Raw genomic sequence first — 25731 nt, 5'->3', positions numbered from 1 at the left:
AATTACTTACTTCTTATTAAAACTATTCTCATGATAGCAGAACTACAGGTAAAACCTTCCTGGTTTAGCATGATCAATGGCACATAACTATAAACATTTACAGTTGAGGATGAAACCAATAAAAATCATACTTGATTAGATCACCAATACATGTAATTTAAAATATACGTATGTATATAAATGGGCAAATAGACATCACCTACATGCTCCATGTACCACCAACATTTACCGTTATAACTCATACTTTACTAGTTTGGATTCAGCATCAGACATGAACTTCTAGAATTTCCCAGAGTATACCTTTTATTTATTTATTGATGAACTGCACGATTACTTAAAATCTTTACAGTATCAAACTTGATGAACATCCCCTCCCACACCGGACGTGCCCCATCCACACTTAAAAGGTAGATACCACATTGGGTTAAAATACTGACAGTTGATACTGCTTGGTGGTCCAGAACAGAGTTCTTTTAAGAGGCAGTTACTCCATTGTTCCACATCAGATTGAGAGAGGCACATGGAAGTTCAATAGAATCAGTTCTTACACCAAAGCCGGTTGATGATAGATGGATTCCTCATTGAGCCCTTAAGCCAACCCAGGTTAGATGACTGGGGTCGGTGAATTCCAGTTACTTTGCAGGGACTCCCTAAATTAACTATGAGCTAACATCGTTTGGGCCACCGGTAAGGCAAACACCCCATTGACAGAACCGTTGGGATTAGTGGCCGTTAAGTGGGAGTCAAGTGTCGTTCTTACCTGATGTATACATTTTCCGACTCTGCTAACAGACAGGTCGTGGAGACGGAGAGGTACCAGTCCGAGGCCTCTCTGCAAGATCTGTGGCCTAAGTACCGTAAGATCGGGCGCAGCAAACGAAGACGATCGTTGACCAACTATGTGCAGCAACACAGCAAGTGCAGCCAGGACTCTCTGCGATAATTACATAAACGACAGGCTACAGTGCCATCCGTTTGTGCCCAATTTGGGTTAAAGTCCGTGATCCTGAGGGCCAGGAGGAGAAAAAACAGGATTTTCTTTCTTACGTGGATGGATACTGGGTCTTGCAGGTAAGTTTGGGGTTTACCAGTGATATATGAATTGTCCAGGGCCTGAGTTAGTGGGTTTTGCCGAAGGGATGCAAGGTCAAGCCCGAATGAGATGGTCTGGACTTGGCGCTTGGCGGCTTGGACCCAGGCTGAAAATGGAATTTCGTGCATGGGCAGGCTCCTTCTCTCAATTTTCAGGACGTCAATGGCTAGTTCCACCTTGGAGTGCCATGGGGATCCCACTTCGCCAAAGATTGATTTTAGGGAGTGCTTTAGGGTGTGTTCAGGCGCTTTCAATACTCTAATGTAGAATTTTAACAGGTCCCCCAGCAAAGCCAGCTCTGGTCGCTTAAGGCCTATTTCAAGCCTGAGCCTATTTTTCCTTGCAAATCTGGGGGCCTGTAGCACCGTCTTGTAGGCTTTCGCCTGGGCCGCATTGACCACTTTGTCAAATGCCCCTGGGTAGGCAATGTGCCCATACGAGATGGCGGGGAGCAATTTGCCCCGAGCACTGTCAGCATTAGTTCGGCTGAGGGACTGGCCAAGCGATGACTTAAGCGTCTTAGCGACAGTATGGTTTTGGCTGTTTTTGGTTTAAGCTCCTTCAGGGGTTTGAATGCAGTGGTATTCTCGGATACCCAGGTTCCCAGATAGTTGTAGGAAGAGGAAGTAACGATGCGGTGCTCCCCCAGGGACCAAGTAGCTTCTTTTTATGTGGGTATTTGCCAAAGATGACCACCGTGTCATCTGCATACTGGAGCGTTCCCAGGACGAGCTTCACTAGTCTTGGGGGTGCTAAGTTTGCATTTTTCAGAGCTGACCCCATGTCCGCAGTGTACAAGTTAAAAAGCATGGGGGCCAAGACGCATCCCTGCTTGAGGCCAAAGTTAGTGTCGATTCTTGCAGTTGTTATTGTGGGACTTAATTTCACCTTAACCCAGGTTCCCTCATAGAGCGCTTTTATGGCTTTTAGCAGGACCTTGGGTAGACCCCAGGTATCAAGTTTTGCCCAAAGTCAACCTCTGTTCACTCGGTCAAAGGCGGTGGAGTGAAACAGCAAAACAGAGGTGGCTTATTCCTCGTATTGGCCTTCTTCGCGAGGTAGGAAAGGGCTATGATGTTATCAAGGGTGGAACTGTTAGCCCTAAAGCCGGTCTGTGTGGGCGGGAGAATGCCGTTCTTGTCCACCCAATCCTCCAGGTCTCTTAGAAGAAGACAAGCGTAAATCTTTGCTTCTATATCTAGGAGAGCTATAAGCCTATAATTGGCCGGGTTCGTGTGATCCCCCTTTTTGTGAATAGGGAACACGATTGAACCTTTCCAAGAGGTTGGCAGAATTGCGGTGGCAAAAGAGTGGTTAAATAAAGGGGTAAGTCTGGATGCAAAAAAGGCTGAGGCAGTTTTGAAGACCTGGGCCGGAATCCATTGGGGCCTGGAGCGCCGTCGGTTTTAATGGCCTTGATGCACTTTAGGACCTCCGCTTCTGTGAATTTTCCGGGCCAGGTTGGACTTGGGCATTCTATCGGGGAGCTTTCGGGTTCGATAGTTGTTGCCACCACCTTGGACCACGCCAAACTTCCGGGGCTGGGCCGGTTTGGCTCCCCGGTGTACAGCCCCTTGGCATACCTTTCCCACACTTTCCCAGCAACGCTGTTTTCCTTGTACACGCCTCTGGGGGTCAGACTGTTGATGAAGCGCCAAAGCTTGCTGTTATCATTACCTTTAATTAAGGAGAACACAGTCAGCCAATTCTGTTTGGTCTGCAGTCTTTTGTGCTCCCAGACTTTCTTTTTGTAGTCAGATCGCAAAGCGGCAATTGTGTGCCTCACAGGCAAATGAGTGCCTTTCTTTTGTTCCCTGATTGCCTTGTTAAGAGCACGCTTACTCTGTATCAAGCACTGCGATTGTGAACGGCAAGACCCAGTGTGGAATTGGCAGCTTCTTGGACTGTGAATATTGCCCAGACATTTCAGTATGTAGGAGGTCAATGTTTCCCAGAGGTGTGTAATGTTCTCAGTGTGAACAGGATTTGGTTCTTCCTCCCTTCTGGCCACATAAGCTGACAGTCTATGGCTGAGGTTGGTAGACCATTTTAAGGACTTTATGATGTTCTTCGCCAGTGGTGGTTCCATTGACTACTTGTGATATCAGTTGTTCCTGCGCCAGATTGAATGTGGCGCGTAGGGGCCTGTGGTCGCTTTCATCTCTGCCATCCACTATGTAGTTGCAAAGTTTGTGGGCCAGTCCTACGTTGGTGAAAATTTAGTCAATGGTGGAGACATTTCTATAGATTGGACAGGCGTTCCATTCTGGGTGGGTCTTTTTTTGTGTTCTGTCGGTGGAGTGCAGGTTAAAATTTACGAGAGATTCAAACAATGGGGCAGACTTCTTGCTTGGTGGTGCCTCTGGGATGAAACCCAGGCCTCTGGAATTGAATTCGCCCACAATTAATACATCTTGGGTCTCCCTGTTTATTAAAAGAACTTCCAATGTTACGGTAAGTGATTCCATGGCCTGGGAGGTTTGATATTTAGTTGGGTCCAGATAGCAGTTGATTAGTAGAAGTATATCAAATCCTCCCTCTGGAGACAGGCTTTACCTGCTTGCAGAAATGTATATATTGTACGTATTGTATTTCTAATAAACAACTGTCTCAACAGTCCATTACACTCTGCATTAGGGCTGGTCAGATACAAACAATGTGGCAATATCTTCCTTAAAATATTTATGAAAGCGTAGAAGAACTGGGTTCCACGTTCTAGATCTGCTCTGGATCCTAAGGTCGATGGTACTTTTTATAAGTGTGAAAGCTTGGATAGGAGAGAAATCATCAGCAGGTCAATCATTTCAGTTCCAATGTACTATGACACCAGAGAATCACAGACTCCCAATTAGGTTTAGTAAGTTTATTACAAAGCCAAAAACAACTGTACATACAGGCACTTCATGGTGAGGGTGTAGAAATACATTGGAACTGATACAAAGCCAATTCTATGGATGATGTTAATGTGGTGCAATATGCAGAGGATGATTAGTTCGTGAATAAGGATACAAAAGATGATCGAGCAGACATCCAGATTTCCCTTCCGTGGAAGTTTGTGGGTATAAAGCTATACACTACACTACACAATCTCTAGAGTGACGCCCCTACATAGCGTTTCCCAATGCAAGATCCATTAAGGTGTTAGGTCTTGAAGTCTTCCTAAGAAGTCCCTTCACATCAGTTGGGTCAAGTAGCATAAAACTACATAGCTCATTCTAAGATGCTCTCTCTCTCTCAAGGCAAGGCAAAATTTCCTGGACACTTTCCCTAGTAACGATACATCAATACCACAGGTATGATCCTATGATGCTTGCAGATAACACCATCCAGTCATGACACCTCCTTGCTGCACTAGGCTTCCTAACTGATTCCCTTACTTTTGCTTCTACAGCCGTGACGATACGCCTTTGAACGTACTCCCTGCCCGGTCAGATTGGGGCCGCCACTTACCACATTTTCGGGTAAGTTCCCATTCACGCTAGTGAGATCCACTTGGCGGTGTGCCCTCCCATCCCTCCCCCTTTTCCCTGCCAACCTTGCTCCCCCTTTACTTCCACCCAGCTTCCATTCCTCCATCCTCCCTCCTTGCCCCCACCACACTGCACACGTATGTGCACGGCCGCGTTGGCTGGTTATTGCGCTACCGCCCCATGCTCTTGATGGGGAATACTTTCCTGCCGAGCCTCAGCATTAAAGCTTGGATAGGAGAGAAATCATCAGCAGGTCAATCATTTCAGTTCCAATGTACTATGACACCAGAGAATCACAGACTCCCAATTAGGTTTAGTAAGTTTATTACAAAGCCAAAAACAACTGTACATACACACTTTACAATTCAACTTGTTTTTTAATTCTCACTGTCATTGGTGAACAGTGTGGCTTGTTGGAACATGCCCACTATTGAATCTAAACAGTGCAGCTTACCTATTTCTAGATTTCTTCGATAGCTCAAAAAAGCAGAAACACTGGTTTGTTTGTATCAGAACACACTCTTAACCCATGATCCGCAGCATACTGAGTGGTTGTATTGATTAAACACTGAAGAATCCCCTTTGTATAACTGATCAAAAAAATTTTGTCAGCATACACCATGTACGAAGCATTCAAACCGGCCACCTTAGCCAAGTGGGAATTAACCCTAATTAAGGTGGGAGCCATTTTTTGCATGATACAAACATGAAATTACAAATGAACAAAATACAATCTAGCTCTCTGAATCCTCCTCACCTTAACAACACATTGGAGTAATATCCGTGTGTTAAATAATGTACACCTCATTCCTATTGTCCTTGTTAGAGAATTGTCAATATGAAACCCCTTCCTATTGTAGTTTCTATGGAAAACTCTCTTCCTGCTATAGTATGTCTCGGTGACTCACTGGAAAGCCTCTTACTAACGTATTTGAATTTGGATTTAAGTTAACATTGTTACTATCTTCTATTAACAGTGAATCTTTTTCATAGGCCAGCTACTACTACTATTGCTAAATCAAATGAAAGTAGAGAAGGCCAATTAAGGGGGATTACTACCATCCCTATCTCTACACTGCTCTTTAATATGTTTTGTAATTATTGGAGCTCTTTTAGATAGCTAAAGCTGTTTCTATCCAGATTTCAAAATTACCATGCCTTTGTGGAATGGTGGTGAATTCAATTTAGAGCATTTCTTACTAAAACACTCTCTTTTTTGTCATTTCGTATTACTATTTTATGGCCTGCTTTATATTTAAAGAAGCATAATAAAAATGGTAAATGGTTTCAACTTGTTGCTGAAGATGAACAAAGAAGTTCCTGGTGGGCTTTCCGGGTGTATTTACATACGTGCATTAATGATGACATTTTTAGATGAACACAGATTTTTTTTTTCATTTGGCTGTAATGTTTTGGCCTTTGGCGTAATAAACGAACTTTTTAAATACAAATGTAAATATGTATGTACTATTGTCTTCATGCTTTAATTTATTTTTACTTCGGGTTTTTCACATCACATTTGTGTTTTGTCGCTTCAAATTATAATTATATCATCTATATAATCAAATGTGTGCATTGAGTAACCAGATTTAACACATGATACTGATTTTTATATTTACCATTTTGCAACAGATGTGCAATACATGAATCCTGCTCTGTAAATATTCAACTGGTACGAAGGTCTGGGGCAGTCTAAGCCAGAGTGTAGCTGAGGTTCCTTCTTTTGGTCGAGTGTACAGCTTGGAGAAACATCAGTCCCAGAAAAGACACTCATAATGAGCTACACTAGCGTTATAACTGGTCATGGAGCACCGACTGGTCTGAACCTCCCAGTTCACTTGCTGAAGATTCTTGCGCTCTCTGAATGCTTCATAAAGGAAATTGACCAATATGAGCCACTCAGTATTACATCTGACCAACCAGGGGCTTCATCATTTGCTGTTTCTTCCATCCTTCCCATTACTCCCAGGTCCCTCCTGACCTCGTCCCATTCCTTAAAATATGGAGATGACTATCTCCACGACAGAAAAAAAGAAAAGGAGCATGCTGGGATACCCTACCTGCTCCCTCCCACTGGGAGTACATAAGCGGTACCAGCCCAGCATGCAGCCTGTTCTTTTTTTCTGTCTCCGACAGAATGTTTGCTGGTATGCTGTGATGTTCACTCACCTGCGCCTGCTCCTGCTGGGCTGGGGTGGCGTGCTGGTCCTTCTCTGCTCCCCCTGCCCGGCTGCCTGGCTTCGCGGGCAGGGGTGCTGTCTCCTGGTGTGTCTGCCTCCCGGCCTGCCTGGCTTGCTGGGTTGCGGGGCTTCTTCCTGGCTGCTGTTCCGGATTGCCGGCCCTTTGCGGCTGGTGCGCCGTCTCCCGATGGAACTTCCGGGTCGCCTGTGCACGTCTCCCCGAGCTTGGCCGGGTGGGAGACGCGCTGCTCTTGTTGTTGGTGCCGCGGCGCTGGATGGCATTCCGGTGCCGGCTGGGTGTGTGGGGGCCTTGTTCGTGCTGCAGCCCCCACTGCGGGTGAGTCCCGCTTTGCGGTGTTGGCTCTGTGATGGACAAAATTGATGTGTGCTTTGCCTGGGGATGTGGGGACCGGCACTTCCCCGTTGGTTTACTGCGGCCCCCGCTGCGGGTGAGTCCCGCTTTGCGGTGTTGGCTCTGTGATGGACGCAAGGTATAAGTGCTTTGTCCAGGGATGTGGGGTCTAGGGTTCGGTTCCCTGGTGTACCTGGTCCTGGGTTCACGATGCCGGCCTCATTCCCTGGCGCCCAGTCTTCCTTCCTGGTTCTGCCTCGCTCTGCACCTTGTTTGCTGTACTTTTCATTGTGTCCTCCTCTGTGTCGGCCACTGTGCCCCACTGTTTGCCTGGCTGCCGCATGTCTTCCCCAGGTATCTTCCCCTGATGTCGTGGTGGTGTGGTCTGCTCTGCCTGGCGCTGATGTCCTGGAGGGCGCCTGGGCAGTTTCTTGGGGGGCGATGAGCTGTTGGGGCGCTCCTCCTGCCCTTCGGGTGAGTACCGCGTAGCGGTCCCTGTTTTTTTCTTGTTTGTGGTGCGCTTTCCTGTTGTCTTTCTTTTGCAGGTACCTCCTGGGCCTAGTCCTTGGCTCCCTGCCTGTGGCCAGTGGGGATCTTGCTGTGGCCTCGGCGGGGCGGACTTCTCTGCCCGGCGCGGGTGTTCTGGTAGGCGCCTGGTCAGTCTGTTGGGGGTGGGGGGGGTGCTGTTGTGGCCCTCTTCCTGCCCCCCTAGTGAGTACCGTGTATTGGAAGTCCCTGTTTCTTTCCTGTTCACTGTACTTGTGCACTGTGTGGCGGTTAAGGCTGTGTATGGGCGGGTTGGCCTTGCTGGACATGGTTCCGTCTTTTGCCTGCTGTTGTCCGTGGCTGTTGCTGGTGGGTGTCTTCCTCTGGGCGTCTCCCTGCCGGTTGTGTGGGGTGTGTGCTGTTTTCCTGCACTGTTTCCTCCGCTCATGTCCACATGTCGCTTGGTCTCCAGTGCTGCCTTGGCTCTTCTGCTCCGTGCTTGCTGCCTTGGTTTGCCTTCCCCGTGCCTCCTCGGCATAGTGTGTTCTGTTGGTCGGGCGGTGGGCTGGTGGTGCGTTCTTCCTGCCACCTTGGAGTCCTTTTTTCCTCCTCTTGGGTTGCGGCTTTGGAGGGGTTCTGGGATGTTTCTCCTGTGGTGGGGGCCCCCTGCTTCGTTCGGGTTGGCCCCAGCCTTTTTGGCTCTCTCTGGTGTTCTCCGGCCCGACTTTTTTTGGGGGGGGGTCCCCTGTTGCTCGGGCCCCCCTGCTCTGCACTTGTTCTGCCCCTGGTGGGTGCGCTTGTACCCTTGGAGGGGTGTGCGTTCCCCCTTTCTTTCTTTTGAGGTTGGGCTGTTCTCGCTTCCTGCCTGCGCCCTGAGTCCCTGTGTTCTTTGTGTTCCAGGGTCGCGTCTGTTTTCTCCAGTGTGCCTTTGGCGTGCCTCTTGAGTTGGCTTGCCCTTGTGCCTTGGATTGGTCTTTTTCTTCCTGTTCCCCTGGCCTGTGTGCTGTTTTGGGTGTTCCGGTTGGGCCTTGACGCGCTCGTGTTCTGTCCTTCACCTGCTGCTGCGGCTCCCTGTGCTTTCCGGTTCCGGGGTTCTTGCTGGATTTCTTTGCTGTTCCCGTCTGTCCTCTCCATCTGCCGCTTGCCGCTTGGAGTGGGTCGTTTGCCGCTTGTGCTGTGCTCTGCGGCTGTGTTGCCCTGTGGCTTTGGCTTCTGGTCCTCCTGCTGCCTGGCCGTCCCTGGTGGGGTGTCGTCCTGCTAGGCCGTGGCTCGCTTTCTGCAGCCTTCTGTCCTTCGGTACCTGGCGTTCCTGTTGGTTCGGTCCTGGTGCGTGCCTGTCGGTTTCCTGAGGTGTCCGCTGCTGGTCGCATCTTGCTTCCTCTCGGGTGCTGTGCTTGGGCCCTGCTCGGGCCTTCTGGCTTTTGGCGGGTTCCTGTGTCCTCCCCTTGTTTCCTTGTTGGGGGGAGGGCTGTTGGGCCCTTCCTCTGTCCTGGGGGCGCCTTGTCCTGGTTCGGGTTGGCCCCAAGCCGAACTGATTGTGCTCCTGGTAGATCCTTTTGTTGTGGGATTTGTTTCTCGCCTTCTGCCTGGTGGGGTTTGGTTTCCTGTTGTGGTTTTCTTCTCCCCTCTTGTTTCTCTGGATGGCGGATTGTTCTTTGGGGCTATGCTTCACTGACCGCTGTTGCCTCCGGTGGGGGCTGGGTCGTTGGCTCTGCATTGGGTGGGCGCTTGTTCTTCGTGTGCCTGGCTTCTGTGCCCCACCCTGTCTGCCGGTCCTTGCTGTGCTGTGCCCTTCCCCTGCTGGTGGGTTTTGGGTGTCGGTCTCCCCGGGTGTGTGGCCTCTCTGCACCTTCCTTTCGCCCCTTGGTTCCTGCCCTTCTCTTGGTTTGAGCGGGGTGGGTCCCTGTCTGGGTACCGGCCTGCCTGCCTGCCTCTGTTTTTTGCTTTGGGCGCTTTTTTGCTCCCTTTGGGTGCTTTTGATTGCCCCGTGCTCAGGGTGTCTGCGTTCTGGTGGTGTCTCCCCCTGGTTTCCAGGTGGGGGGGGTGTTGGGTTTGTTGTGCCCTTCCTCTGTGCTGGTGGGCCTTGGCCTTTTTGGTGGTGTTGGCTCGGGTTTCTTCTTGCCTGCTGCCCTGTTTCCCCTCTTTTCCTCCTGAGGGTCGGTTCCTCCTTTCCGGTTCTGGGGTTTTGATTTCCCTAGTTCCGTGAGGGCCTTTGTTGTCTTTCTTGGCTGCGCCCTCGTTTTTACCCCGGTCTTGGTCGTTTCTGGGGCACCGGGTTCTTCTCCCAGTTGATTGGCCTTTTGGGTGCTGCTGCTCTTCGGGGTCTCTGCGGGGGTTGGCCTTTAGTTGGTCCTGCCCTGTGGCCTGGTTCCTCTGTGGTTCCCTGTTGCTGCCCTCGTTTCGGTTCTGCTGGGGGCTTCCCCTGCTGTGTTGGGGTCATCCCTCTACTTTGTTCCTTCCTGTCCCTTCAGCTCGTCGGCCCTGTGCGGGCTGTTCCTTTCTGCCCTTGTCCTTTGGGCTGGCTTGGCCTGTTGGTCCCTGGTTGTTTGGCGGCCTGGGTACAGGGGCTTCTCCCTTGGGGGTTTCTCACTGGTTGCTTGCCCTTTCCTGGCTCCGTTCTCTGTTGGGGCGCGTGCGCTTCTACTGGGCTTCCTTTGGTCGTGGGGGGGGGCTTGGTTTTGGCCCCTCTGCTTACTCCTTGGGGGCTTGGCTCTGCTTCTGTGCCTCCCTTCTGCGTGGCGGTCCCCTTCTGGCCTTTGGGGTCTTGGTTCGGGCCCATGGGGTACTGTTTTTTGGTCTGGTGCCCTTGTTGTTTGTGGGGTTCCGGAAGGCCGGATTCTCTGCTTTGGTATTCTCCATATTTTAAGGAATGGGACGAGGTCAGGAGGGACCTGGAGGTAATGTCCTATTACTTACCGGTAATCTTCATTACTCCTGGTCCCGTTGACCACGTCCCATTCCTTACTTCCCTCCCTCCCTTGCGGCCAGCCTTCCTGTTGTTGGCTTGGTGTTTTCAGGCTGCATGCTGGGCTGGTACCGCTTATGTACTCCCATTGGGAGGGAGCAGGTAGGGTATCCCAGCATGCTCCTTTTCTTTTTTTCTGTCGCGGAGATAGTCATCTCCATATTTTAAGGAATGGGACGAGGTCAACGGGACCAGGAGTAATGAAGATTACCGTTAAGTAATAGGACATTACCTTTATAGTGAGTCGTGCCCCTTATCATTGCTATCCCCTGGACAGTGGGTGTATGAACAATTGCAAAATGTTTCTTTTACAAACTTTCTGAAAACCTAATGAATAGGGCAATTACTTGGTGTCGTTTTTGTTTTAGAAGATGACACTTTAAAACAGGGGTTTTAAAGTTATTAGAGGACAAAGTATTGCAACATCCACATGAAATACTGATACAAATTGGGCCTAATATAAGGATTTTGGAGTATATTGCATCAAAATCTGCAGGTCTTGCTGAGTGCCAATCGTTGTTCTCCCTTTAAAGTCCTGTACGATTAGGGTTGACTTTATTGAAATTAATCGGGGACACATTTTTGATAAGATCTGTTATGTACTGGTTTGTGCTACAAAAGACACACAACTCTTAAATCCGAAATATGTTACATCGCGTTATGTTATGTGATTTCGTAAAGCGCAGCATCACCTCATCTGTGCCCAGTTGTATTGTTACTCGTTAATTACTGTCCCAATCGCAATTAGGGCCTCTGAAGAATGTCATAACCGCACAATTTAATGGTCCTCCTATTTCCTGCTTCACTTAAGATAAATATGAAACCCGCCACTTCAGCTACTGCTGCAGGTGTGATTTTCATCTCTTGCTTAGAAAAATCTTTCAATTATAATGCCAGGTGGCCTCTTGTAGCACAGGTTACAAGTCAGGCGTCTTCTCTTGCATTTAATTGCACGGGATGCCAGCAGGATGGAAGACAACGACATTAACATGTTTTCTTCTTTCCTGTTTAAAAATAACCTTAACATGCTGAAAATAAATTTAGATTGATCTTCCTTTCAAAGGAAGGATCTACATCAGTTGTACGATTACTGTCCTAACAAATATCTGTATTTCATAGCTTGCAGCTATAATTATAGGTTAAGCTAATACAGGTATACTTTTTTTTAATAGAAATATTAGCATTTTTTATGTGATTCGCACGACATTCACAGAATCATGTACTTGAGCTTTTTTTGTACAGAGCACAGTTGCCTATATAAAATGGGATTATCATAAACAATTGTACCCATTAATTACATTGGAAATTTACCGGAACCTGTCCATAAATGAACATGGGAGACATGACCTTCCTGTATGGGTTGGAAGAGAACGGTGAGTTTCCTCCCAATTCAGCCCTTCATCACCTGTCTATTTTCAATCAGTTACCTTAATAAATCCTAATCAGTCAGGCTCTTATGTCCAAGTTTGGGACCTCTCTGAGTAGTGTGGAAAGACTTAGTTGGGATTGATATGATTATGACAGAGTAGTAAATTTATATATGTGTGCGTATATGTGTGTGTGTTTGTGTGAGTGTGCGTGCATGCATGCATGGGAATGTGTACATGTGAGACAAATGCCACAGTTTGGGGCATATTCTCAAATACTCATTACCGATTTAGCTGCACTTTTCCACCACAAAAGTGACGATAGATTTATCGCCCTATTCACAAGCCTGCGCTAACAGCAGACATCGCCAGTTTACCTGCGATAGCTGCTGCTAAAAGCATTGCCAAGGCTGACAGCGACAACTAACGCTAATCATATGCAGAGTAGGCGTTCCCGTCCAAAAACGCACAATAACACCACTTTGTGATATTCTCTTCGACCAGCCACATCGGCGATGCGGTCCCAAACCAGGTAATAAGAAACGTTAGCAGCAGGGACTTAAGACCTGCTTTTGTCTGGTTTTAAGTCTGACAAAACCTGCAGTAGAAAGGGGGCCCAGCCCAGACCCATATCGGAAGACCAACAGATTCCATGGAGCTCCTAATCATGCAACTTGGAGACCCAAGAGAGCCACAGCACCCACCGCCAACACCCCCAGGATCCCCTCCACCCCTAGGACCAACCCCCGGACTACCACCGACAAGACAGCAGACCTTCCAAAATCGCACCAGTCTCAGAGACTTAACTCCAGAGGATGTCATTGCCCACTACAGGCTCCAAAGGACAACCATCCTCCGCATCCTGACCCACATTGCCCACAGGCTGACGGTACCAACATAGCGCACAACCAACATCCCTCCGCAGCCAAAGCTGCTGGATGTGCTTCACTTGTTGGCCCCTGCTACCTTCCAACCAACAACTGCCAGAGTCGGAGGAGTCTCACAGCCAGCCCTATCAAAGTTCCTCACACCTGTCTTGGATGCCCCAGCACCTTCACTTTTCCCACACTGTGCAGAAACAGCCGGATACCAAGCAAGGCTTCTATGCCGGCGCACATCGCATCATCGCCTGCAGGGGCGTGTCTGCCAGGGCGGAGCCCCTCACCCTGCCTCGAGGCTGCCGGCGCCGTGACCAGTGGTGCCTGCGCGATCCTGTGCGCCTGCTGCACCCCAGCCTGCTGGTTCCCGGACCCGTACGGCACCCAGCAGGATTGCCCTCCCCTGCACACCCAGGCCTCACTGTTCACCTGCCACCACCGGCGTGTCTCCAAGAGGGCCCACCACGTGCCAATGCAATCTTCAAACCCGAGGTTCGCGAGCTTGGCAGCCTCCTCAGTGGAACGCTGGCTTCCGCACAACAGCCCCCAGCACACCCAGAGTTCTTTGTGTGCTGACTGCCTCAGTGCACCGCAAGTCATCGTCCCGTGGGGCTACCCCACAAATCTGCCACCAGCAGCCAACAGAATGTCCTCGGTTAGGCGACTGGAGCCCTTCACAGTCATGGGGCCACCCCTTCGCAGGCAGGCTGCTGGAGAGCCTGGGTGGTGCATCTGGAGACGTACACTGAAGCGCACAACATCCCGGGCGCCATGGCGGCAGCCCACGCATAGGTGTGTAAGAAGTGTGAAGAAATGGCCTGGGGCTCTGGGGGTGGTTTAGCTCTGGGCTCTGGGCGTGGTGCAGTTCTGGGCTGGCCACAAACGTAACTATGGCGTGTGTCTCTGTTGCAGCTGCGGTCGGCAGTAGGAGTTCCTGCAGGGCAGTGACATGGGGAGGGGGAGGGTCTGGGTGGGGGTAGTAATGTATGGATTACGGAGTTTAACAGGTAAGTAAACATATACATAAATAAAACGAATTTTGTTGCGCGCACTGCATCACATGAAACTGGCATTAGGAAACAAGATTATCCAGGGAAAGCACTTTAATACACTTGAGTTGAGCGATCAGTGCCACATTCTAGTTCACATTTGTTTTCTTTGAAACATGACTCTGAGTATGCATTGGTTTGGGAAAGGTACAATACATAATTGCCATTTCTGCTTCCATTTTAGAAATATAGGATGTTATTTAATCTGCATTTGTTATTAATGAGGAGAAATTAAGTCAGGCTATAAAAGTTCTGAAAGACTAAGGCCCTCATTTTGAGCAGTCCGATTAAGTGCAAAATGTACGGTATTTATTGTTACTGTACATATCGCAAGTAGGAATTTTGTGATAAATATTCACAGATTTAACCTGCCAATACTTAATGGAGGAAAACCACCGGTATGTAGCTGAGCATGTGGATTTCGGTGTGGAAGTCAGCAAAATGTACATAATATTTCCTTAAAATTTGTAATTGGTTGGTAATTAGCATACCTTGCTAAATTCCGACTTGGCAGAGTCAGATTTTTAAACGAGAGCCTAAATGAATACCATGCCTCTGTACACCTACATTTATTGGTTCTTGTGACATAACCTCTTGTTCTTTGACCACCAGTAATGCATACTGTTTTCATGTTACAGACAGATAGTGAATGGTCAAAAATGTCAAATTTCTGGCTCTACACTATTTTATTATCCAAGATTTGTCTTTGATCAAAATATCTATCTTGGTAGGGTGGAATGTAATTAAGCGATGGGTTTACCAGTCAAGCTTGAAGAGATTGTCAAGGACTAGGAGTTGAGGGAGAGATGTAGTGAAATGACTGGTGTTCGCCAATGCAGTGGGATGAGAGAGAAATTATGTTCATTTGATTGTGGAATGTTCAGGTTTCTATGTATTCAGAAGAGATCAGGTTTTTATTTATTGATGTACTGTTCCAGGGCATCTGGAAGTTTATTTATTTATTTTGAGATTTTTATAAAGCGCGAACAGGATCCTTGCGGATAACAGAGCGCTTTACAATCAGTGAAGTTAATTGGACAACAAATACAAGTAAGATAAACAGGTATACATAACATCTTATAAGATTAGAGCAATAGGGTTCAACCCAGTAATCAGATGATTCAGGTCAGGGGTAGTTAAAATGTCTAGGTTGTACAGTTGGATCATTGTCATAGCACGGGTTAATATCGAGGGTTCGCCTGGTCTCGAAAGTTCATAAGACTATACTTAGGTGAATTTTGCCATGAGAATCGCTTTTACTTCCTTTTTGAAAGATACAGTAGAAGAGTTCAGTCTGGTTTCTGGGGGTAACGCATTCCAGATCCTGGGCGCCATCTCTGAGAAGGTTTGTTTGTATGTTTTCTTCTTGTTGAATCTTTGCGGTTTCAGTAGAAGGTTTTCCCCGCTCCTTGAAGATCTTGTCCCCCTAGAGATCGTCAGTTTCTGTGCCAGATAGCTGGGTGCTTTGTGATGCATGGCTTTATGGGTCATGCACACTATTTTCAGGTGAATTCTGGCTTCCAGTGGTAGCCAATTCAGGAATTTTAGGTCTGGTGAGATGTGGGAACTTCTTTACGAACCAGTGATGAGTCTCGCTGCAGCATTTATAGAAGTACTTAGCGGTGCTGTTGAAGCTTTTGGAAGGCCACACAGAGCGACACTTCCGTACTCCACAAGCGGGATAATTAGAGCTTGTACTGCCAGCTTGAAGTCATTGACTAGCAGGAAGGGTTTCAACTTCCTCAGTGTATTTATCTGGAAGTTTGCACCCTTCGTAGCGTTGCAAATGTGTTTTTGCATATTGAGGTTGCTGTCTAGAGTTATTCACAATGATTTCGCTGAATCGACAATGGTTGGATGAACGTTCAGTGCATTAAGATGTTTTATCCAGTCTTGCATTATAAGGACTTTGGCGGGTGGAGCTATTAGGAGGAATTCATTTTTTAGGGCCTTCAGTTTGAGATGGTTTTCTGCTAGCCAAGTCTGGGTATTACTAAGCAAAGACTTAAGCAATTTAATGTCTTCCAGGGTGTGTATCTTATGGTATAGATGTGTGTCATCAGCGTACATGTGGCATTGCACGTTAAATGCTTGAAGCATTTCAGTGAGTGGTTCCATGAAAAGATTAAACATTGTGGGGGACAATGAGGACCCTTGCGGTACTCCCAATATAACTGGTATGGGTTTGGACAGAGTGTTGTTGACCATACATTTTTGTGTCCGGTTTGGAGGAATGAGGAAAACTAGTTTAGTACTGACCCTGAAAGACCCATTCTCTGTTTCACAAGATCTTTCTAGTACTCATGTGTGACCGTATCAAAGGCTGAGAAAAAGTCTAGCAGGATGAGTAAGCATTATCCATTCTGATCAAGAATTTGTAGGGTGTCGTCAATTATATGTGTCATGACTGATTCAGTGCTGTGACCTGTTCAGAAGCCTGATTGGTGTTTGTCAAGAAGGTGGAAGTGGTCAATATGTCTTGTCAATTGATGGTGTACACATTTTTCCAATAGTTTGGCCATGGTAGGAATATTGGAAATAGGACGATAGTTGTTTGGGTCTGTAGGGTCGGCCGTGGGTTTCTTTAGAATGGGTGATACCTGTCCAATTTTGAAGGTGTTCGGAATGCTACCTTGTTGCAGTGAGCTGTTAATGATCTTGGTCCAGAGAGGCAAGAGCAGTGGCATGAAGTCTTTAACAGCGTTTGCGGGGAAAGGATCAGTGAGGTTATTGCAGGCTACAAGGCACTAAGAATCTTGCAAATAGCTTCTTCAGTGTAAGTTGCAAAGGATGACCAAGTAGCGTCAATTTTTTAGGACAAACTTTGAGGTGATTTGGTGTGGCGCCATTGGGCGTAATGGGGAGGTTTTCGCATTACGATCCAAGTGTAAGGTTAGGTCATTAAGTGATCCTTCTTGAAGTTGTCAGTCTTCTTAATTAAGAAGGCAGTGAATTCTTCACAGTTGGGTTGCGGTCGGGCTATGTCTTGTAGATGGTGCGGCGTGTCTTTAGATTATGTTTTGATTAGTTTGAAAAGTTTTTTGGGGCAATTTCTTGCTTGGTCAAGATGGTGGCTGAAAAAGTCTTCTTTAGTGCGTTTGATATTTCTGAAATATGCATTTCTCTTTTTCCTTAGTATCTTGAGGTGATTGGCGGATGGGACTGATCTCCAATTGCATTCAGAGGGTCTGAGGGACCGACTATCCTCATTGAGTAGACCATTGTACCAGGGCTTAGAGTCTTTTGTGGAGACTCTCTTTAGTAAGAGGGGGGATACCTCGTTTATTATTGCGGTCATGGAGTTGAGGTAGTGGTTGGTAAGAACATTGACTTAGGACGACCTTGCAGGGGGCAGAAGTAAGTTGTAGCTGGAGGAAGGTGAAGTGTTAGGGTTGAGTTTTTTCAAGTCTCTTTTCCATACCTTAGGTCTTGTGGATTGAACCATATAAGTTTCACTGTTTCCTTGATAAAGAAGGTGATAATATGATGGTGTGACCAGTCACAAGGTTGGATCGAATCAAGCTGAATGGAGTCACTTTTGTAGATAATTAAATCCGGGATTGAGCCTCTGTTGTGTGTAGGGTTGTCGCAGATTTGGGTGAGGTCCAGAGCATCTAGGAATTTTTTTAGACTATTGACTACTGGATCATTGTGGTCGTTTCAATGGAGATTAAAGTCGACAAGGTATATTTGGGTATTTTGCCGCCCTGTGTTCGTTGAGACCATATTCATGAGGTGTTCAGTGAAGGTGCGATTGTCCCCCGGTGGGTGATAGATGATGTGTAGCGAGCATAATGGTTTGCCATTGCTGTTGATGTCGAGGCATGTATATTCGCAAGAAGGGAATGCAGGGGAAATGTCTCTGATAACAGAGATGTTGCTACGATGAATATAGGCGATACCTCCCCCTGTCTTATCAATTCTGTTCAATCTAATGATGTCGTAATTTGGGAGTACCAGAATGTCGATCATAGGTGTGGTGGATTCCTTTAGCCAGGTTTCGGTTAACATTATCAGGTCCAGTACTTGAGAGATAATGAGGTCAGCTATGTCCGCTGCATGTCTAGAAACCGATCTACAATTAAGGAGTATGCATTTCAGACGGGGGGTGATGAGGGATGAAGTGGGATCCTGAGTGAGTGGGACTCTTCTTAGGTTGTTGTCAATGTTTCCTCTATCATGTATTTAGAGGACATGTGAGGATTTGGGGAGATAGTAGGGATGGACATAGCAGTGGGGGTTATGCCGTGCGTGATAGAGGGTTCATAAGAGTGTAGTAGAGAAAGTAGATCGCTCTCGGAAAACGGAATTGTACTCCGAATTGGGCGGGTGGATGTTTAATGGGAGTGGACTGATTTCCAGATGGGAAGAGTCAGTTTAGAGGTGAATGTTATGTGACTCAGGAGCCCGTTAGATTTAGATGGTCTTGAAGGCTTAGTGCACTGTGGATGTCTCAATATCAGCTTTTTAAAGCTTGGAGTTCCTCTTTGATTTGGTGAAGTGCAAACATAAAATCACCCAGTCTGGGGTCTGGAGTGGTTATGAATGGGGTTGGTGGTTGTGACATGAATGTGGGTGGCAGCGGTGTGGTCTGGTTAGGTCTGTGGTCAGGTGCAGTTCTGGGTGGGGTTGGAGGAAGTGTTGCTTGTGTGGCTGGATGGGTTGTGGATGGGGATGGCTGATTATTGGGTGTGGCTGGCTGGTGTGTGGGTGTGGGCAAAGTAACTAGGTGCGGTGTATGATCTGCGGGTGGCGTATATTCTAAGTGATAATGTGATAGCCTATTATGAGCCAGCACTTGGACTGGTGTGTTGGCAAGAATGGGGGATGAACGTGCTAGGAGAATCGTTGTGCCACACAGATGAGGTAGCGGGAGAGTTGGTTATGGGAGGGATGATGTTAGCAGGGAGGTGTTATGATTGTACACGGAGGGGGTTCAATATCTATTGGGGGTGCCTATGCAATCTCAGACATAGTGTGAGGTATTACAATGTGGGGGTTAGGTGAAGTGATGAGATGTGTGTCGGTGGGAGTGGTAATCTGGGTGGAAGTAGCATCTGAATCCGTTGACAGTAATGGGCGGTGTAGTCGATGGACGAGGCTGTTAAAACGGGTTGGAAGCATGAGATCTTGGGTACTGGTGGTGGGCGTGGCTTGAGTGGCAATTTGGAGTTTAGAGACTTGTTCTTTAATAATGGGGAAGATAATATCCAGGAGGTTTAAATTACGGTCTGTGGATTGTATGAAGATTGTGCCTTTATTGTAGATGGTGATGGTAGCTGTCGCTTGGAAGAGCTTGGATGGAGCAATACCAATAACTAGATCATGCACGGTTTTCCTAGTGGAGGAGACCGTAAGAAAGGCTAGGAAAGCTTTCCTCCATTGGGCTCTACGTTTCGTGTGGAAAATGATATCAGTGGTTGTGTTCCCATTGTATGGAGAGAAATAGGGATCAGCGATGAGAGTTTCAGGTGACGTTTTATAAAATTGTGCTTGAATCGTTTGGCTGATTTTCTTGAAATATTGGGAGGATATATGATGTTGTAGGTATGTATGCCTGTGAACTCCATGATATGACCAGTCAAATAGATGAGATGCTAAGAGGCGCAGAGGATGTAAAGGGCTCGTGAGGGATCTGCAATAAGCAGCGAGAAGTGCTTGGGACGGAGGGTGGGACAAGGAAGGTGAGAGAAGCAACTGAGGAAGTGGCTAGATTATGGGCTGAGGGGGGCAGGTGGTCGGATCTAGTCTCCTCATGTTTGCTTCTTGGGCACCAGGTGCGGAGTAGGGTGTGGGGTGGGTTAGGGGACAGAAAAGAATGAAAGAAAAGAAAAGAAGAGACATAGAGCATACATATATATATCAAATATATATCAAACATATATATAAATCAAATATATACATCATGTACCTAAACAAAAAAATTTGGGGAAGAATGCAATGAGATTCTGATCTGAAGTGTTTAGGAGGAGAGGTAAGTAGCCGTAGGGACTATGGGCTGTGACACTGTGGAGGAGCCAGTCTAAAATGGCCGACTCCTTAGGAGCGCTATAGAGTGGCTATGAAGTCCTCTGTCTGTTTCCTTGCACTGTGAGATGACCAATGTAGACCTGTTTCACTTTCCATCCTGATGTTGAGGATTTAAGTCCTATTTCAGTTTGAATGATTCGAGTCAATAAACATTGCTGTTACACTGACTTAGGATCGGCCAGTGGTTGGGGGAGGCCAACTTGCCTTTGTAGTTTATGACATCGGCCATTTTGAGCCACTGCCCTCCTGATAAATGATTAGTTATACGACAAAATGAAGGATAATAGAGAAGAAATTAATAAAACACAGGTACCTTTGCGTCGAACACTATGTCGTCTCAGCAGTCGCTTAAAATACAGAATGCTTATGTTGCTGGCTACATCAAGTCCCACTTTGGACATTGAGGGAAGTGCTGCAGTGGTACTGTGGGTGCACTACACTGGCTGCCTGTGAGGTAGCTTATCACCTTCAAATTCTGCTGCCTAGTGCACAAAGCGCTTAAATATATTGAATTATATTACTTTATAATATGATATTATGATTTAGTTTGATGGTTATAGAGAGAAATGTTATAGAAAAAAATGATGTGGACTCTGCAATTGAATGTGGTTAATTGTTATTTTGAATAATATTTACTAAATCTTTCTTTTTGTGAGATCTGACTTTATGAAGGAGAGAGAAAACACATGGTATGGCGTTGTGAAAGCTGGGTGGGGTGGAATGGGAAAACATGCAGAACAAAGGCTTGTATGGTGCACAAAGCCTGATGATATCGGAGATCTCTCTAGCACATGCCTGGGTGGATCTGGGATTTATTTATATGCATTCCTTTGTTCAACATCAACATGAGCGACAGCATTACTATCCACTTAATTGTTTTTTTGGGATGACATTTCCATAGTTCCGCCAGGGATGTGCATGCATCTCCTTGTGGAGACAGGGTGGGCCATGTGTTTCTTAAGGTACATTGGGGAATTTGTGCAAGCCCCTATGGCCACGGGAACGCCACTTTTTGTTATGTTCCCATGGCAATAGAGGCCCTGTCTTATGTACAAGGCAGCGTTAAGCTACTTAATGTGGCTTAACACTGCCTTGTACTTAAGGCACCCTTTTACGCAATGTTTAGCATGAAAGGAGCGTGCAGTCAGTGTTGTGGTGGGTGTTCCACCGCTACACGCATTGTATTTGACGCTGCCCACTATATACAAGGGTGGCGTACATAGGAGGCAGTGACAAAACTAAGACCCGGAAAATCAGGGACTTAGTTGGGGAAACAAGGAGAAATGCATTATTTCTCCTTGTATTTGCTTGTTTATTGTGTGCAGAACTCATGGAAAAAGCAAAATGCCATGGTTTGTTTATGTACAGGAAGCTGCCCCTTCCTGTACATTAACAAACCTTTTTATAAAATGCCATTTTGTAACTTTCATGTGTGCTGCATGAAGCAGCACACATGAAAGTTACAAAATGGCATTTTAGGATTGCTTATGTGCAGGTAGGGACACCTTCCTACACATAACCAATCCGCCCCTGCACACAGACACCCTTGCACTCTGGTGCAAGGGTGCCCGCCTTGGTGCTAAATTGTTAAACTTAGCGCCATTGCAGAAGGATATGCAAGGCTGCCCCACATTCTTGTAAATATGTTGCAGCCGTGCGGTTCCGAAGTGGCACAGCATGTCGTTAAGCCCACTCCAACAAATCATTGTGTAATGCACAGTTTAAGTAGATGGAGATACGACGAGATGAAGGGCAAGAAATGGTTATGTACATGCTATAGTATTTACAGCAAACTATCTGGCAGTCTGGTATGAGATCCATTGCAGTAGTTGAGTGTGACCCTGGACACAGTACACTGCGTCTGTTTCATGGAGCAAGCCTCGTGATATTGTAGAAGATCCAGAAAAACGTTGTTCCCTTGATGTTTGCAGTTTCAATTGCATTACAGTTATTATGTGTCATTAATGCCCATTTGCTGGACTTTACCTATTTTCGCATATAAACTAACTATGAAAATCATAACAATTAGATTGAACCACAGAACAAAAACTTACTTTTGGTTCATTTAAATATTGAATTATTTCTTTCAACATGTACTTTTTTCATATATGCATATAGATTATTTCAAGTAAAGTGAATGACCTGCAGCTCCATCTTTTGTCTTTTGCTTTGTGCCATATTGACACGCCTTACTGGACAATGTTATCAAATTTGAATAATTGCAAATCACTCTCTTTGTCATTCTTTTCTTCTGCAGGAAGGAGAAGTAGACTGTTGGCCCCTCACCTGCCCCAATCTGAATTGTAACTTAACTACAATGAATGACGGGGAGTGCTGCCCCCGCTGTGTCAGTGACCCCTGCCTACTGGACAACATTGTCTTCGACATTAGGAATACCTGCCTAGATACCCAGGGCATCACACGACTCAGTGGATCAATCTGGACCATGGCAGGTTCTCCGTGCACGACTTGTCAATGCAAGGTAAATTAATTATAGAATGCCTACAGCAAAGGGGTGATGTTTGCATAAAATTAAAAAAAGTAATACACCATGTACATGCAGACACAATTTCCTCAATGGCTTTGTATTTCTAATTTGCATAATTCCATTTTCAAAGACTCGTGAACAAAATAATAGAGTGGGGGATAGAGATTTTCTGTCCTTCCTACTAGAAATTCTCTTTTTGCGACTAATGATTATTGCACAATCAATATGATGGTTGCTAATAATAATTGTGTAAAGGTAGGTTGTTGAGATATCACACCATTTAAATTAGAATCGAATGAATATTCATTATTCCTATAACCAAAAATCAAATGTATGCCCTTATGACAGTACTGCATGCATTGCAGTGGCTTAACAAACCATGAGGGGGCCCCCCTGCAAAGTACATGGAAGGGCCCCCTCTGGACTCACACAGGAGCTTTCAGGCCGGGTCACTGACCTGAAGGGGACCCTTGGAGCACTAGGGCCCTCTACACTGCAGAGGCAGCAAGGGCATGGTTACGCCACTGCCACAAAGCTCTCACAAATATTCTCCCTGAATGTTCATCTTAACCTCCACCTTTTCCTCCTTGGTGGAGGAACATTCTATTCTCTTGGTCCTGGGATGCCTCAGTGTATGGCTGGAGACTTCTGATTGTCCTGGGAGACCTCAGGCTATGGCTGGAGTCTCCTGATGGTCTTTGGAGACCTCAGTTTATGTTTGGAGTCTTCTGAGGGTCCTGGGAGATCTCGGGTAATAGCTGGAGTCTACAGATGGTCCTGGGACACTTCAGCTTCTGGTGGAAGCCTCCTGATGGTCCTGGGAGACCTCAGCGTATAGCTGGGGTCTCCCGAGGGTCTTGTGAGACCTCAGGTTGTGGCTGGAGTCTCCTGATGGGTCAGGGAGACCTCAGGTTGTGGATGGGGTCTCCTGATGGTCCTGGGAGACCTCAGGTTATGGCTGGAGTCTCTTGATGGTCTTGGGAGACCTCAGGTAATGACTGGAGTCTCTTAATGGTCCTGGGAGGCCTCAGGTTAAGGCTGGAGTCTCCTGGTGGTCCTGGGAGACCTCTGCCTATGGCTGGAGTCTCCTGATGGTCTTTGGAGACCTCAGCCTATGATTGGAGTCGTCTGATGGTCCTGGGAGACCTCAGCCTATGGTTGGAGTCTTCTGATGGTCCTGGTAGACCTCGGATAATAGCTGGAGTCACTTAATGGTCCTGGGAGACCTCAGGGTAAGGCTGAAGTCTCCTGGTGGTCATAGGAGACCTCAGCCTATGGCTGGAGTCTCCTGTTGGTGCAGCTGTTACGTGTTCACATGATGTGGACTCTGTGAATTTGCATTCATTGAACAAGCCATTCATTCTGCTGCTCCCTTACTAGGCCTTCATCTTTGTCTCTTGTCACTTATTTGTGGCAGAGACACTCTCCCAAGTGCTTTTTAGATTGCATCTCTCCAGCTCTGAACCTCTCAAAAGGGTCAGTTAATTTATTAGAGAGATTGCAATCTCCCAATATTTGTTCAAGAACTCTCTAAAAATCTCGACAACTTTGCAAGGGTCTGGCACTTTCTATTTAAGATTAAACAAATATGTAAAACATTCAGACTGAAATAATGCCTACCCCCAACAATCTTTCTTTAAGATCTTCCCACCTGTACCTCCTTTGCACCTGTAGATGCAACCAACCTTGATCCCGCACCTCCTGTGCACCTGTTGATGCAACCAACCTTGATGCCACCCTTGCAGGCTGCGCCCACTGGACCACCTTCCCGTTCTGCCCAGAGAAGCTAAAGGAGCTCTGTTTCTGCTTCTCAAAGTCCCCTTGTTGGAATTGTTGAGTCTTCCATTAGGACAATGCACCTTCCTCACTGCCTGGATAAATGCCGCTATGATACCCCTCCTGAAAAAGGTTTTCTGCACCCTCGGGATATTAATAACTTCAGTCCGTTCCCACTCATCATTCTGGGTCAGTTAGTGTAAGGATTTCCAGGCAGGTTCCACAGGAGCGTCAGGGATCCGAAGATATACCACAGCCTTCCCCTACGGCCTTCCGACTCTATCAAACACTAGAGTGACGAGAGGCTCGCCAGGGGAAAACAGGGAGACAAAACAAGGAAAGGTTGGGAAGGTAAAAAGAAATCTTGGCTGGAATCTTCTGCTTGGTCGTACAACACAATGTACAGAATTCTGGTGGACGTAGGGCTGAAACAAATATGCACGTTATGAAACAACAGTGTCTATACTATCGTCTATATGTGTCCCTATGTCAATAATACATACCATCAATGTTTTGTCTAAGCCTCAGAATAGATGTATAGGAAGTGTGGAGGATCGTCTTGAACTGAGACTAGAATGAATAAACAACAATCAATGTCACCCACCACCCGGCCGAACAGCGGAGACCAGGCCCGGCTGTCGGGCGGAGCAGCGAACTGGTGTTGGATTGAGGAGAGACGTGTAGTCCGGCTGGACGGCGGAGACCAAGCCCGGCCGACGAGCGGAGCAAAGGGCAGGATCGGGTGTAAGGAATAGAGTGCCCGGCCGGATGGCGGAGCATAAACCCGGCCGCCGGGCGGGGCAGTGGACGGGAGCAAGGGTTCAAAGAAAACAATGCCCGGCCAGACGACGGAGCAACACAGCGCAAAGGCACCAGGGGAGCCACTAAGTAGCAGCCGGGAACAACGAGATAGAGCTAAGGACAGAGAACTCCAAAGCCCGTCTGCAGGACGGAAACACCAAACAGGAAGTCAGGCGGAAGAATCCAGACGGAACAAAGAGCCACGGAGCTAGACGCAAGAACGTAAAGCGTCGCTCCCAGGGCTCAGTCAGGATTTATAGGTGTAGGACTTAAAGGGACAGTACTCGTGAATCCCGGGGCATGACAGTTAGCTGAAACACTACTTTCCCAAGATCTTCAAACATTTGCAGGAGAAAACAATATTTATACCTTTCTCAACTGGATTTGCAGTTTTGCTGGAAATACTTGAGAGTTCCTGGAAAGCTCCACAGCCCCTTGCAAAGCATGGCCCAGAAGTTAGATCTATTACTGGAGGCAGACAGCGGCACACAAATCTCAGCTCTGCGGCCTGTGTGAAGCCCTTGGCTGGATAACTGTCTCCTGTGTGGAACAAGCTGTGCATGCCTGTTAGATCCTGACTGCACCCTTCTGCCCCTGTCTCCTCCTGCCTGTCCCTGCATGCTCCTGTCTGCCCCTGCCTGCCTTTGCCTGCTCCATTTTGACTGCTCCTGTCAGATCCTGACTGCTCCTGTCAGATCCTGACTACTGTCTGCCTGCCCCGCCTGCTCCTATCAGACCCTGCCTGCCTGCTCCTGCCTGCCCACCTGCTCCTGTCAGACCCTGTCCGTGCTGCCTG

At 47.2% G+C, this 25731-nt stretch overlaps 1 protein-coding gene across 1 annotated transcript in view; it reads left to right on the top strand.

Moving 5' to 3' along the window:
• NELL1 (neural EGFL like 1) overlaps positions 1 to 25731 on the top strand; it is a 3494430-nt gene that overhangs the window by 3454245 nt on the left and 14454 nt on the right. The window contains exon 18 of the mRNA XM_078684549.1: positions 22128 to 22352. Within this exon, the coding sequence (XP_078540675.1) occupies positions 22128 to 22352 (225 nt within the window). The remainder of the gene's footprint in view (positions 1 to 22127; positions 22353 to 25731) is intronic.

Source organism: Lissotriton helveticus, chromosome 3_2 (genome assembly GCF_964261635.1).
Source record: "Lissotriton helveticus chromosome 3_2, aLisHel1.1, whole genome shotgun sequence".
Classification (NCBI taxonomy): domain Eukaryota; kingdom Metazoa; phylum Chordata; class Amphibia; order Caudata; family Salamandridae; genus Lissotriton; species Lissotriton helveticus.
The sequence above is the reverse complement of the archived record's forward strand: the minus strand, read 5'-3'. Positions and strand labels throughout refer to the sequence as shown.